This window comes from Diabrotica virgifera, chromosome 3, assembly GCF_917563875.1.
Source record: "Diabrotica virgifera virgifera chromosome 3, PGI_DIABVI_V3a".
NCBI classification, from domain to species: Eukaryota; Metazoa; Arthropoda; class Insecta; order Coleoptera; family Chrysomelidae; genus Diabrotica; species Diabrotica virgifera.
Window position 1 is genome coordinate 173,582,419 of NC_065445.1, and position 17,006 is coordinate 173,599,424.

The 17,006-nt window shown below is 33.5% G+C and overlaps 1 protein-coding gene across 1 annotated transcript in view; it reads right to left on the bottom strand.

Moving 5' to 3' along the window:
• The window catches only part of LOC114334842 (WD repeat-containing protein 48 homolog), a 160,711-nt gene that overhangs the window by 10,466 nt on the left and 133,239 nt on the right, over positions 1 to 17,006 (bottom strand). Inside the window, exon 12 of the mRNA XM_028284954.2 lies at positions 1,966 to 2,142. Within this exon, the coding sequence (XP_028140755.1) occupies positions 1,966 to 2,142 (177 nt within the window). The remainder of the gene's footprint in view (positions 1 to 1,965; positions 2,143 to 17,006) is intronic.

Here is a 17,006-nt window from a genome sequence, read left to right on the forward strand (position 1 = left end):
CCGGTCGGTCGGCCCCAGTGAATGTACAGGATTATTCACTATATTTTGACCCCCCTTTAAACTGCTTTATTATTCGATTTTTAAATTATGATTTTTTGACATATATATCGTACTACTGATGGAAAAATACAGGAATAAAGAGACCAACGCTCATATGGTATTCACTGATCTTGAGAAAGCACATGATGAGTTCCTCGAGAGATTCTGTGGTGGGCACTCAATAAGAAAGGAGTCCCTGGCGAATATGTAAAGATTGTGAGAGATATGTATGAGGGAGTAACGACTAGTGTTAGGACAGGTGTGGGAGAGACTGATAAATTTCAGGTGGAAGTAGGATTAGCACCAAGGATCGGTGCTTAGTCCTTATTTATTCTCATTAGTTTTGGACCAGATAACAGCGAAACTAAAGGGTAGCATTCCATGGTGCCTAATGTATGCTGATGATGTAGTGTTAATAGGAAATAGTGAAAGAGACTTAGAACAAGAACTGGAACAGTGGAGACAAGCTCTGGAGGAAAAAGGTTTAAAACTTAGTAGGACAAAACAGAGTACATATTTGGAATGTTCATTTAAAGATGGAGTTACCACAAATAAAATGGTATCTTTGGATGGTCAAATGATTGTGAAAAGCAATAGTTTTAAGTACCTAGGATCGGTATTACAGAGTAATGGAGAAATAGATGGAGATGTATGTAGTAGAATTAGGGCTGGATGGATGAAGTGGAAAGAAGCGAGTGGTGTGTTGTGTGACAGAAAAATTCCAATGAAGCTGAAGGGAAAATTCTATAAAACAGCCATAAGATCGGCTATGATGTACGGAACTGAATGTTGGGCAGTGAAAAAGAAAGAGAATAAACGAATGCATGTGGCGGAAATGAGAATGCTTAGATGGATGAGTGGAGTGACAAAAACGGATACAATTAGAAATTAGTATATTAGGGGAAGTCTAGGTGTGGCACCAATTGATGCCAAAATGAGAGAGCATAGGTTAAGATGGTTTGGTCATGTTCAACGTCGAGACGTTAATCACCCAATACGAAGAATAGCTGAAGTGCAGATTCCTGGAAGGAGTAGGAGAGGAAGACCAAAGAAGACCAGGGAAGAGACGATAAGGCAGGACATGTTGGTAAAGGGGATTAACATTGATATGATCCAAGATAGATTTGTGTGGAGAAATGTAATTAGGGAAACCGACCCCGCTTAGGGATAAGGCAAAGAGAATGATGATATCGTACTAGTGACGTCATCCATTTGGGCGTGATGACGTAATCGACTATTTTTTTTAAATGTGAATAGGGGTCGAGTGGTAGCTCATTTGAAAGGTTATTCAATTCCCTATTCAATAATATAAATATTAACATGAATAATTATACAGAGTGTCCAAAAATATATTTTTTTAATTAAATTAATTGACACAAAAAGAAGAATGTATGTAATTTATTTAATTTAAAATACATTCTACTGCTGTCAGAAAACAGAAATAAATATTTATTGAACAAATAAACATTACTTTTCACTTAAATTCAATGTTCAAGCTGCCACCCTCTGCCCCTTGGCAGTTTGAACATTGAATTTAAGCAAAAATCAATGTTTATTTTTGTGCAATAAACTTTTATTTCTGTTTTCTAACAGCAGTAAAATGTATTTTAAATTAGATAAATTACATACATTCTTCTTTTTGTGTCAATTAATTTAATTCAAAAAAATTTTTTTGGACGCCCTGTATAAATAATTATCTTGCCAAATATCTCGATAAAATATTCAGAATTAAAGCCGCAATCTTGGAACGCGTTTTCGGTTTTGATGACACGCTACTGTAGCCTCTTAAAATATTAGCTTCAAATCTTACTTGGTCTCAAAATGCGGTATGTAAATATACTAAATTTTAATATTTTGCTACAAACTTACCCCACCTGACCTTATGTAGCTGTAGTATAGCACATTACTATAAAAATAACTACGAACCTGCTCGTTGCACGTTAGTTCTATCTGATCTACATTATAACCATTATTGGAAGGAGAAGATGTGTCTGCATCGCCACATCCAGGAGAACTAGCCGTACCATCTCCTAAAAGTTTTTCTAAAATATGTTCTGCTACTTTTCTACATTGGATAAAATCGTTTGCAACAAGTCGATCCGGCTAAAACACAAACAAAAATAATGTTGATGTACCTTGGACGGAAAACAAGAATAACCTATTAAAATAACTTAAGGATTATCATAAACAGAATGAACTAAGTCAATTCAAGAAGAGCAGTATTATCTTCATACAGATATGGTGGACAGTTAATTATTAAGGGGAGAGGGTATGATTTGAAATCAACATTTCAAGTACATTTGTGTGATATTTTTTTGAAACTATGGTACACTTATTTTATTTTTAAATTAAATGCATGTTAATTACATTTCAAAGAATACTCAAAAAAAATTCAAGGAAAAATATTGAAAAATAAGATCACCCACCGGTGGCAAATTTTTACAGATACCTAAAAAAAGGATTTTGCGGTGGACATCAGAACTCGTCACTGGATCATGTGAAACAAAAAATTCAAAAAGATTTTATTAGCTTACAAGTTTCTCGAGGTAACTCTGTCGAGTTTTGTTATTTTTAACGATTTTTGAGTTCTTGGCATCACTCGGAAGTAAAATTTTTTTTTTTTTTTTTTGTAAGCATTTATTAGCAATCAGAATTACATATTCTATAAGCTAATTTGATAACAAGTACAATAACATATATCAATGTATTATTGTACACTAAAATGGCGTTATGAGGTACATCACCCAGCGGTTTCACCTCAGTTTCAGCGAAGATCTATGGGCCATAATCTTCGCAATCTTCTGTTGTTTAGTGGCTGCAGTAATGGTAATATTAATTGGTTGGGGTGGTCTTCCAATTTCTCGTGATGTCTGTTGGCTCTTTCTTGAATTACTGTGCTGACTAACGGGATGTTTAGGTCTGTATGAAGGGTTTGGTTGGAAATGTACCACGGGGCATTTGCGATGGTGCGTAGAATTTTTGATTGAGTTCTTTGGATAATTTTTGTGTTTGATTTGCTGGCACAACTCCATAGTTCTATACCGTACGTCCATATAGGTTTGATGACTGTTTTATAAATCAGCAGTTTGTTCTCAATTGAGAGTCGAGATTTTCTACCTATAAGCCAATTTATTTCTTTCACTCTCAACTCAATTTGTTTCTTCTTCTTTAAAATGTGTTGTTTCCAGTTTAATTTAGAATCAAGATGAAGCCCCAGGTATTTGACGATGTTCTGTTGTGGTATGTTGACTTGATTAAGGCTAATATTTGGGCATTGGTCTTTCCTTAGTGTGAAAGTTATATGTGTTGACTTAGTTTCGTTAGCTTTTATCTTCCATTTCTTTAACCACTGTCCAATTTGGTCTAGGTGTTCTTGAAGTTTTAATACTGCAGCTCTTGGATCCTCTTCAGTTGCAAATATTGCTGTGTCATCAGCGAAAGTTCCAATGGTGGTTTGTGGAGAGGTTGGTAAATCGGATGTGTACAGTACATAAAGAAGTGGACCCAATATACTACCTTGTGGGACTCCTGATTGAATTTTGTTACGGTTTGATAGTTCATCCTCCACTTTAGTTTCAAATTCTCTGTGATTTAGATATGATTTTAATAAGTCAAAGTATTTGTTGGGTAGGGATTTTTTGATTTTATAAAGTAATCCTGGGTGCCATACCTTATCAAATGCTTGGCTAATGTCCAGAAAGGCTGCTGTGCAATACTGTTTATTGTCCAAAGCTCTATTAATTACATTTGATATGCGATGGCATTGTTGCACTGTAGAATGACATTGCCGGAATCCAAATTGGTGTTCTGGGATCCAGTTTTGGAATTCTAGGTCGCTCATAATTCTTTTAAGTAACAGCTTTTCAAGAAGCTTTGACATTATTGGCAGTAGACTTATTGGGCGGTATGATGAAACATCCGTTAAAGCTTTACCAGGTTTCGGTATCATAATTACTTGGGCAATTTTTAGTGATATAGGCCAATAATTAAGTCTTAAGATTGCATTTAATATGTACAATAACTTCATTACACCTTTTTTAGGAAGTTGTTTTAGCATTGTTGCTGTTATGAGATCAGTGCCTGGTGCCTTCTTTTCATTCAAATGATTAATTTCATCTTTGATCTCCTTCGGTGTAATTAAAATTAGTCGCTCTCGTTGATTAATTGGTAAGGCTAGTTCCTGCTCTACTTCTTGTACTTGGTCATTGTCGTGTGGCTTGAAGACTTCAGTTAGATGTTCAGCAAATAAATCAGCTTTTTCTTTGTTGCTTTTTGCCCATGGTCCTGGTGGTAATGAGTTTTTCCGAATTGGAGGCGAAGTATTTATTGGTTTATTTTTGTTTTTGATTGGTTTCCAGATAGTTATCTTGACGCGAAAGGTTTGATACATAGTTTTCAAATGAGTTGTTTCTCATCTGTTCTAGAGCTGTTTTTAAGTTTCTTGTTTTGTTATTATAAACTGTCCTGTCGTCTGGTCTGTGAGTTCTTTGCCAAATTGATCTGGCTTTTCGTTTTTCTGCTACTAGTCTTTTTATTTCAAGAGGAATGTTGGTTGAAAATTTTTTTTGTCCAGGTTGAGGGGTAGACTGTTTGGCAGCATTTTCAAGTAAGTTGATTAGATTATTAGTTTCTGTTTCTATTTGTTCGGAAGTTTGCAATCTCACTAGTAGATTTACTTCCTGTTCTATGATTAGCCGGTATGTGTCCCAGTTTGTTTTGAAGTTATGCAGTCGAGGTGTTGGTTTTTTTATTATCACCGTTGTGCTAATTGTGGCAATTATGGGACTATGATCTGATGATAAATCAAAACTTGGTACTACATCTGTATATGATTGAGATATTCCGTTTGTAATAAAGAAATCCAATAGGTCTGGTGTTTTATTTGGATCGGTTGGCCAATATGTCGGTGATCCCGTCGATAGGAATGAGTAGCTTTTATCCTGGATAACTTTTGCTAGCTCTCTGCCTTTGGTGGTTGTTAGGCGTGAACCCCATAGCGTATGTTTACAGTTGTAATCTCCACCTGCTATAAATTTTGGCCCTAGAGTTTCGAAAAAGGGTAGAAGATCTTCTTTTGTAAGTCTATGCCTGGGCGGACAATAAATTGCTGTGACAGTTATATCATATGGAAGAGTTTGTATTTTTATCGATGTTGCTTGAATGTGATTTGTTTCGTATTTTAGCATTTCATAATGTTTTATAGTTTCTCTTATCAATATGGCTGAACCTCCGTGGGCTGTACCATCTGGGTGATTTGTGTAATATAATTTATACTTAGGTATCTTGAAGTAGGTTCTGTCTGTAAAATGGGTTTCACTTACTAGTAGTATGTCAATGAAATTTTGTTCCAGAAATAGTTTTATATCTTCTTTATGATTAGGAAGACCATTGGCATTCCATTGGGCAATTCTTATGAACTTTGACATTGTTAGTTTACTTTATTTACTAGCATGGAAATCATGTTGAGCACCATACTGTTTTGTTGCATTAGCTGGTTAAATAAATTTTTAAACTCTTCTAGAAATTTGGTAAGTATACTCGCTGTATCTTCGTTATTGTTCTGATTATTTGCTGCAGCTTGAGCGTAACTTTCATACTGATTCTGAATCCTGGGTTGTGTATATATTCTGGGTTGTGTATGTATTTGATTTATTGCTGGATTTAATACGTTTCCTCTGTTATGATACCTGTTATTAATATTATAAATTTTTTGGTAATGTTCACATCCTTTATAATTTGCGGGGTGATCCCCACCACATAATGCACATTTTGCTGGAGTTTCTCTAGTCTTCTTACAAGTTGTGGTATTGTGGGCTCCTCCGCATTTGACGCATACAAATGGTTTATTGCAATATGACTTGGAGTGACCGTACGATTGGCATCTCATGCATTGTATTATGCGATTTTTGGTTGTTCGGGGAGGTTCAATTTCAATAACTCTATTCTGTAGCCCCCTTAAGTTATAAATATCTTTGTTATTTGCTGCCGGTTCGAGATCCACGAAGAACAAATTAAGTGGCTCTTTAGTAATTCTGTGTTGTGCATTTATTATATTTGTGTGAAGGTATTTTATTACAACTCTATAGGCTCGATCCTGTTTTAACTGATATGTATGGTGATAAATGTTATGTTCATTAAAATATCTAACCATTTTTCTATATGTATCTGGCGTGCCACAACTTAATTTTACGACATTGTTAGTTAAACTTTTTGTATGATATTCTTCCCTTTCTGCTACATCCTTAATTTTTTGTACCATTTTTTGATAGTCTTGTACACCGTGTATGAAAATTGGTGGAGGGTTTGCTGTGTTGTTCTCCTTGGGAGGGATTACTTCATTTTCTAGCGCTTCAAATCTATTTTCTGTTACAATAATATTTGTACTGTTTGCATTGTCTGTTGTTTTTCTGATTTTTCTTCTTTTTGAGCTTCTAATTTCTTGCCAATCGTTGCTGCTAGCTGGTTCGTTGTTTTCTTCCTCTTCTTCACTGGTGGATGGCAATCGTTGTAATTGATAATTTGAAGCAGAACTATGATATGTGATCGGCACTAATGGAATTTGTGTCTGTGGTAGTGGAGGGTACAAGTTAGGTGGCATTGGTTTAGTTGGTGCTGGTTGCGACATCGATATTAGATATGGCGTGGTTTGTACATTCATGGCTAGTTGCCCTTGTGTGTTGACTTGTTGATACATTTGTGGGTTGGTTATTGAATTATTACTAAACTCTGTATTTATCCCGGATGGAAACATATTTTGAAAAATATATTTATCATCATTTGCGTACCTGTGTATTAGTTTTCCTGGACTGGGCTTGTCACAGTCCCGAACAGGGTGTTTTTTTGCTGTACTAAATTACTTCGATATGTCGATACAAGAATGGACTGAACAAATTTTATCTACGTTAGATAATCTGTGGTTAAATCACAAAATTCGAAGAGAAACTTTGAATTATGTATTTAAACTTTGACAGTTATTTTGACAATAAAAAAAAATGAAATTCTTTGTAACAAAACGGGAAAAACAACATATTTATTATTGTTAAACAAAAAATAAGCATAAAAACAAATATATCTCGACAGCGTTATCTCACGAAATGTCAAAGAAAATATGTGCAAAGTTACAGGTAGATTGGTATAGTAGTTTTTGAGTTACTACGTCCACCGCCTTTGAAAAAATAGTTTTGAGAAAAACGCGTTTAAAGTTTTGACAACTTCGTCTTCGTTTTTGACTGTCAAATCGTAAAGTGGCGCACACCGGAATATGTTTTTGAATCACAGAGTTATCTACAAAGGAGAAGGGAAACAGTTGAACATTTGTCACTACGCTCAAGCGTGCTGGCGCGGAACCGCGGCAAAGCGAGTCAAAGGTAGGAATATTCAACACCCTGTATTTCTGGTAGTTTTACTCCGATTAATCTGAAATTTTCAAAGAGTATTCTTGAATTTAAGAATTTTCATTAAATAATAAAAAAAATTTAAATTATACCCCCCCCCCTTAATATCGTATGTATGTTGTCCCTTTTAAGACTAATGTATGTAAATAATCCAAATAGAAATATACTAAATTTTATAGATTATAACTTGAACAAATAAAGAGACGTACTATCTGTCTTGAAAATTGTTTACACAATACAATTTAATACCAATAATTTGCTGAAACATCACTCAGACGTAATAAACGTATGCAGCAGACAAGGGGCAAATGCCGACTCAGATCACTACCTAGTGGAAAGCAGAATAAGAGCCAGAATCTCAAACATAAAAAAAGAAAAGGGATCCAAAATTGAAAAATATGAAATAAAAAACTTAGCAGACAACAGCAAAACGGCCAAATACAAAGAATATATAAAAGGAAGGCTAGAAAACAGACAAAAGCACGAGGATATAAACAGAGAATGGGAAGCGTGTAAAAACATCATACAAGACGCTGCCAAAGAGACCAAAAAAAGGTCAAATCAACTGAAGGGAAGTGATTCGATGAAGAGTGTCGTAACATAACAGAGAGGAAAAATAATGCATATCAACGATTACAACAACGACATAGAACAAGACAGGCAGAGGAGGAACATAGAATGCTAAGGAGGGAAGAAAAGAAAATACATCGCAGAAAAAAAGAGAACACAGAAAACGAACTCCAAGAAATTGAAGAATTAAATAAACCAACAGAAACTAGAAAATTCTACCAAAAACTTAACAAAAGCAGAAAAGAATTTAAACCAAGAACAATGATGTGCAGAGACAAAGAATGAGATATAGTAACTCAACAGAGTGAAATACTACAAAGATGGACTGAATTCTTCAAAGAAAAGTTTGAACAAAACGGAGATCCACTATACGATGGAATTATACTGGATCAAACGGATACCAGAGAAACAACCCCCTCTTCAGTAGCTGAAATGCAAGAAGCAGTTACCAGACTGAAAAACAACAAGTCACCTGGATTAGACAATATTAGCGCAGAATTAATAAAAGAAGGCGGAGACTCCCTATTGAATGCGATACACGAAATAATAGTGAACATATGGAATAATAAACAACTGCCTCAAGACTGGAATACCGGAGTAATTATTCCACTACATAAAAAGGGAGACCAGCTTGAATGTAAAAATTACCGGGCAATAACGCTACTGACTGTGGCATATAAAATACTGTCAAATATTGTCTACGAGCGATTGAGACCATATGCGGAACAAATAGTTGGGGGATATCAATGTGGTTTCTGCAGGCAGAAGTCCACAATAGATCAGATCTTCGTCTTGAGGCAAATCTTGGAAAAGACTAGTGAATTTAATATAGACACACATCAGCTCTTCATTGATTTTGAGAGTGCTTATGATAGTATCCATCGAGAATTTCTGATCCACGCCCTGAAAGAGTTTAATATTCCAACTCAACTCATTGATATAGTAAAAGAAACACTTAAAGTACAGAGCCAAATTCGAAGTCAAAACGCACTAACAGATACAATACATGTTAGAACGGGCCTACGACAGAGAGATGCCCTATCCGGTATTCTATTCAACATCACATTAGAGAAAATAATTAGAGAGTCAAAAGTCAACACCAGAGGAACAATAATAACAAAAATAGACAAATATTGGCATTTGCAGATGATGTTGATATCATAGCTAGAAGCGAAAGAGAAATGATAGAAGCATTTAATGCGACAGAAAGAGCGGCACAAAACAGTGGCCTAAATATTAATAAAATAAAAACCAAATACATGAAGGCAAGCAAATCGACAGGCCAAAGAAACATACAGAATCTGACAATAGGAGACTATAACATCGAAAGCGTAAAAATTTTTACATCTAGGTTCACTAGTCACCGCAGATAACAATGTCAGCGAAGAAGTCAAGAGAAGAATACATATTGCTAATAAAACATATAATGGACTAATTAAACATCTAAGATCTAACAAATATCACGAGAAAAACCAAATGCAAAATATACAAACCCTGATAAAACCGGTTTTTATACATGGATCAGAGACATGGACACTGTTAAAAAGCGATGAAAACTTATCGTTTGAACGAAAAATCCTCAGACACATATATAAGGGGGTGAAAGAAAATGACGTATGGCGCAGAAGATATAATTTTGAACTATACGCAGCATACAACGAACCCGACGTCATAACATCCATAAAAATCGGACGTCTGCGCTGGACCGTGTTGAACACACGCTGGATGTTGGAGACCGAAACACCAAAACATATAATGAGGCAAGCACCAGTAGGGAGAAGGTCAAAGGGAAGACCCAAACTTAGATACATGGAACAAGTGGAACAAGATCTGAAAACACTTGAGATTACCCACTGGAAGAACAAAGCAGAACAGAACAGAAAGGAGGAAAATCCTAGAACAAGCCAGGACCCAAAAAGGGTTGTCGAGCTACTGATGATGATGAATTCGCTGAAACCATCTGAAATTTTCATCCTGCAGTTCAACTTCTTAACTTTACTTAGGAAAGCCCAACGGGCTCAATATCGGTATAGCAAATCTCTCCACTGATTTTAAAGTACCATACGATAAGAAAAAACTTGATAAAACCTATACAGAGTGTCCAGAAACTCTCCCGGCAAACGAAGACCGGAGATTCTTTAGATAATTTTAAGACAATTTAACCCAATTCACCTAGTGCGAAAATGCTTCCTAAAGGAATCTAGAGATCTTTGAAGATAGCGTCTTGCAATTAGTGTTTCTTAAGGGGCTATCCTAGTGTAAAAGTACGAAATTCATATACTTTTTTGGGAATTTCTAAGATAAAAACTACTATACCAATTGTTTTAAAAATTTGCATGAGCATTTATTATAAAAAATAAGTACATGTAAAACAATGGCAGCTAATCTGGAAAGCTCAACGTAGATGACGCTTGTGTAGTTGGAGGTCACGTCAACTTACGTCAACTATTCAAATAATAGACCAGGGCGCATCTGTAAAAATATTAGTACATTTGGACGTTGGGAGGTGACTCAACAGTTTTTGCAGAAATTGCTTGAAAATAACTCAAATAATAATATTTGAGTTATCCTCCCTCTCAAAAAGGTCCGGAACATTGTTTAAATAATCAAAATGTCAAAAAATCAAGGAAAAATTCGATTTTTTTCTTCGTTTTTTGATTATAACTTTAAAAGTATTCATTTCCGAGAAAAGTTGTACTGACATAAAAGTTGCGTAATTAAATTTCCTACAATACAGAATTGGTTGAAAATTTAAAAAATAGTCACCCTTGTTGCAAAATAGCAATAATTGCGAAAAAACCATATAAAAACAAGTATTCGCATTTTACGTTTTTCAACCATTTATGCTACACTTAGGACCTTCATATTTCACCCAGAAAAACTTTATGATACAGTAAAACAATACTGTAAATTTTATTAAGATCGGTTTAACAGATTTTGCAAAATAAATTTTGCAATCCAGCTTTCGCAAAAAAAAATCATTTTTTCAAAGTGTTACAGGACTGAAAATAAAGCAGATAGTAAGTTGAGATTTTTTTGCGTATAGAAGTGTACTGTACCTTTCATATGCAATTTGCAAAACTAAAATCGATTAACTACCACGGCGTCAGGAATTTTTTTAAATTAACATTAATTATTGGTGCTACGCGCAGCACAGCGGATAGTTTGCTCTGATTGGGCATTCCAATGACCTTTGATAATGATTGATACAGTTTAATTTTTATTACATTTCGATATAAATAAATAAATTTGTTTATTGCAAAATAAAAACACATACTCTATCCTTTGAATGTTGTTCTGAAGCTATTTTCTTGTGGCATTTTTATGATTAATTATTTATATGGGAAATAAGCCACAATAATAAATTTAATAAAACTATCCTTTGAAATAACACTTTTTTAGCAAAAACTTTCTTTGTTCATATATTTTAACTTAAAGAATAAAAGTTTATTATTTTTAAACATATCCAATTGTTTAAACAATATTTCACAAACAATAATAAAATTAGTTTGATTTTTGTGGAATTAAAATATTAAAATACAACAAAATATAGAGTAAGAAAATAATATATTAGATAAATATTGGAAGAAATTTTGGTGGAAATCAACTTGTGTGAATCGAACACCGCTGTCCTGCGCGTAGCACCAAAAATTAACGTTTATTTAAAAAATTTCCTGACGCCGTGGTAATTAATCGATTTTAATTTTTCGAATTGCAAATGAAAGGTACAGTACACTTCTATAAGCAAAAAAAAATCAACTTGCTACCTGCTTTATTTTCAGTCCTGCAACATTTAAAAAAAATGAATTTTTTTTGCGAAAGCTGGATTGCAAAATTTATTTTTCAAAATCTATTAAACCGATCTTAATGAAATGTACAGTGTTGTTTTACTATATCATAAAGTTTTTCTGTGTAAAATATAAAGGTCCTAGGTGTAGCATAAATGGTTGAAAAACGTAAAATGCGAATACTTGTTTTTGTATGTTTTTTTTCGCAATTATTGCTATTTTGCAACAAGGCTGACTATTTTTTAAATGTTTAACTAATTCTATATTGTAGGAAATTTAATTACGCAACTTTTATGTTAGTACAACTTTTCTCAGAAATGAATAGTTTTAAAGTTATAATCAAAAAAACAATAAAAAAATCGAATTTTTCCTTCATATTTTGACATTTTGATTATTTAAACAATGTTCCGGACCATTTTGAGTGGGAGGATAACTCAAATATTATTATTTGAGTTATTTTCAAGCAATTTCTGCAAAAAAATTTGAGTCACCTCTCAACGTCCATCTCAAAACAGATGCGCCCTGGACTATAAATATATTTCTTATTAAATATTGCATATTTGTTTCGCTGTGTGAATTTAATTTGAGAAAATAAAATGCCTCAATGTTGTGCTGTGCCTTTGTGCTTATTGAGAACATTAGGATACAGGTTTCCCAAAGATATTCTGATGAGAAAAAAGTGGATTGTAGCAATAAGAAGGGATAAATATCTGCCGACAATAAATGCACGTATCTACAATAAACATTTTGTTGAAACAGATTACGTATTGCCCCTGCATTCGACTGTAAACAATCGAGTACTTAACTATAAAACTCAGATCAACATAAATATTTTTATTTTGGTCTGAGCTATAGAAATAAAATATTAAGACGATTATTAATATAGCTTACCCTTTGATAAGGGCTTCCTTTTTTCCAGTATTGAACTGTAACTGAAACTTATTAATGAAAAGGCGCTTCAAGATATTAATCAATTACGAAATGAATTAAAGATCTCCAACGAAAGAGTACCAAAATTAGAAAGAGAGGGAAGAAGGACAAATATTGTGATTCAAGGACTGCACATTGACACCGATCAACCACTCTTGCTAGGGAATGAGGTAGAAAAATTCATAGAAAAGAAAATGCGAGTAAAAGTAAACGTTAATGAAACAAGAAAGCTGGGAGACAAAATATATTTGGTACAGATGGATAGCAAGACAGAAAAGACCAAAGAAATGCAAAATAAAATGAAACTCAAGCAACGGAGAGAAAAAATATGCATAAATGATGATCTGACGAAGAACGGATAGGGAAATAATGGCCAAAATAAGAAGAATTGCTAAGGAAGAGAAAATAAAAGGAAATAGCAGGATACCAAAGACAGACAATAAACAATGAATTATGGAAATGGAATAAAGAAAACGAGCAGTTGGAAAGAATAGAGGAAGACTAGAACTAGAATTGAATGCAGTATTAGGAGACCCAACAAAGATGACCCAGCAAAGAAAACGGAAACAAGAATCGAAAAATAATAAAACGAGATAATGACAATAAAGAAGAACTAGTTAAAATAGCGACGTGGAATATAAGAGGATCATTCCAGGAAGGAAAACTGAAGCATCTAGTAAACGAAACCAAAAACTATAAATTTGATCTTGTGGCAACAAGAGACTAAGCAACTGAAACAGGGCAGTTAGGAAATAGATGGCTATATAAACAGTGGAGGCTGTTAAAGGGCTTCCTTTTTTCCAGTAACTCTCGCATTCTTTCTCCTCAATTCGTTTTTCAACGTACAAACAATCCAAGATCCGTATTTTTCTGCCATAATTTATTATTCATTAAATCGTAAACAAAAACACCATATACAAACTTAACGAATTGTCAAAACGTTGACCCCCAACTATACTAGCGCCGCCAAGCGGGAGCAACGGCGTACATAGCTGCCATTTTCATAAAAAAATATTAAAAATTAAATGATTTATGCGCCATCTACTGGCACCGTGAAAATAGAAACATAGCTTCACTGCTGCAGTAATTGGGACTAATAGAGATCCTGAAACATAAAATTTCAAAGTTATTATTGAAATATGTTATTTTCTATATGATCAATTAGGGGTTTTTTGATCGGATAAAAAATGTCAATTTGGCGGTTCTTGAAACTGAAAATGCTTTAGCTAATTATTTCAAAAGAAAATTTCAACCCTTCGTCATTTTTCCAAATTTTAATATTTTTAAAAAATCCTAGTTGATTGATGGTATAGGAAATAACTTATATTTCAATAATCACTTTGAAATTTTATGTTTCAGGATCTCTATTCGTCCCAATCACTGCAGCCAGTTTTTATTTTCACTTTGTCAGTAGATGAGGCATAAATCGTTTAATTTTCAATATTTTTTTATGAAAATTGTTTTACATATAAAATATATGTAATATAATAAATGCTCATGCAAATTTTCAAAACAATTGGTACAGTACTTTTTATTTTAAAAATTCCCAAAAAAAGTACATGAATTTAGTACTTTTACACTACGATAGTCCCTTAATATCCTCAGAACGCTTCTATTTAGAAAAACGAAAACTGGTACGTTTATTTATCTTTTAGAGATAAATCGATTCCATCAATTACAAATTTCTAGTACCGGTGATAGGCGCTCGTTTTGGGTAGGGCAACGATTATTTTATCGCATAACTTTTTGTCCGTAAATGTCTCTCTCTCTCCCTGTCTAGAAAAAGAAGGGGTAAGGCAAAATACGCTCTCGGTAAGAAAAATAAGGAAAAGTTGTTGGCAAAGCTCGCAGCCTGGAAGAAAGAATACACAAAAAAAATAATATACAAAAAGATGGAATGCACCTGTCGATACGTATTTCTGACTAATTAGTCGTCATACGTCAATACGGTATGGTCAAATTGGAAAAATGAGCAAATAACCTTGGGAAAATAACATTACAGGAACAAGTGCCCAATTGCGGCAATAATGTCAGAAGACCCCGCTGAATTCAGGGCTACAACTAATACAGCCACACTGAGGAGCCACAGCTACCTGATTAAAAGAATGCTAATTAATGCGAGTTCGCCGTATAGGTATAGATCAGGAAAAATTATTAGCAAAGCCCGCAACGTGGAAGCAACAATACACAAAAAATAATATATACAAGGATAGAATGCAACTATAGATACGTATGTCTAACTCGTCAGTCGTCACCAATACGGTAAAGATAAGTTAGAAAAAGGAGCAAATTATCTTATTTATTAATTAATTTAGTTGCAGACCTGAATCCAACGGGGTCTTCTGACATTATTGCCGCAATTGGGAACTTGCTCCTGTAATGATCTTTTCCTAAGTTAATTTGCCCCCTTTTCTAACTTGGATATACTGTACTGGTCACGACTAACGAGTCAGAAATAAGTATCTACGGTTGCATTCCATCTTTTTATATAGGTATTATTTTTTTGGTGTATTCTTTCTTCCACGTTGCAAGCTTTGCCAATAATTTTTCCTTGTTTAAACCTATACTGTGGTAAAAATATCGAAATCGGTTCATTTTCCCCAGAAATATTACAAAGGCTATAGCGGGATAAGATGGTCAAATTGCACCAGGCTCGATTCAGTTTTGGGTTTAGACATTCGAAAATATATAATTGAAAACTCACTCAGCCAAATTTTCAAGTCCCTAGGTGCATCGGGGGGTCCGCTATGGAAAAAAACGTGTTTTTTTGAAAACATTTTTTTCCAGACGCTGTATTGCTGCAAAAAATCTGAAAAAATTAATGAATGCGTATCTTAACAATACAAAGTTGCCTGATTTTTTTCAGATTTTTAGCTTCAAAATTGAGCGCAGGAAAAATTTTTGAAGTTTTCAAAAAATTTTTAGGTTATGTTGTAAATTTTTCGCCAACTTTAAAATATTAGTATTTTGTGTATTTTCTCGATCCGACGCCCTGAAGGGCACTAAGGATTATGAGAAAGAAGAAGTGTATTTTTTTCCATTATTTCGAATGGCATAGGCATCATTATCATTTTCGACGTGGAAAATACCTAAAAATCGAAAAAACTGTTTTTTTTTGGCATTTTCAAGTTTTTGACTCATAAACTCGACAACATACAGCTAAATTAATCATCATTTACATTTTTATATGTATTGTTACATTTACAATCAAAATCAGCTATTAGAACTTATTTTTTTTCCTACAGCATGCCGAAAAACCCCGTTTTCGGCGTTTTTACTAAACAGCCTCAGAAATCAGTAAAAAAAATAATTCTTTTAACGTTTAAAAAATTAAAATTTTGTTGTTCTCGTTAGAATGTAATACAATTATTACTTAAATAAATTATTTTTTGTTTTGCACGATTGTTTGAATTTCATATATAATAATATCGTCCCATTAAGGGTACCCTGCCATAGGCTTATAAAAAAATCAATAAATTAATTTTTTTAACGTTTTAACGTTTAAAAAATAAAATTTTTGTAGTATTCGATAGAAAATGTTGCCTCTTTATAAAAATGCTTGTTGCGGTTGTGATTTTAAAAGCGCGCTAAGGTTAAAAAAGCTGGGCACTTTGGTGCCGTACGCAAGGAAGCGCTTCTAGCCACGTTTTTGGAAAAAACTCACCTCAGGATAAACCAGTCCTCAAGTACCCGCCATCGAAGTCAGTAACTACTTACGTAATAAAAATATTTTTAAAATAATAAAATAAGAAAATCTACGGTTTCGTTTTGATTAAAAACTAAAAACAAATAAATAAAAAAAATATTTTTATTAAACGTTAATGAGGAATTATTATTTAAATAAATAGTTATTAATTTATTTGAATTACTTAATTGATTAAATAGTGCAACCTAAAGAGTGCAGAGTGTTTAAAGGGATTAATAAATTAATTATTAAAAAGTTACTACACAATCATAAAATTACAAAATTCAAATTAATATACAGCATGGTGCAAAGAAAGAAATAAATTCGTTATTTCATAAACTGGCGACTTTTGGAAAAATACCGAAACGGGTCGAGTGTGATACGAGTGACGTCATCCATCTGGGCGTGATGACGTAATCGATGATTTTTTTAAATGAGAATATGGGTCGTGTGGCAACTTTTCAAAGGATATTCAGTTCTCTATTCATTAATATAAATACTAACACAATTATTTATAGAGGGTGACCAAAAAAAATTTGAATTAAATTAATTGACATAAAAAGAAGAATTTAAGTAATGTATTTACTTCAAAATATATTT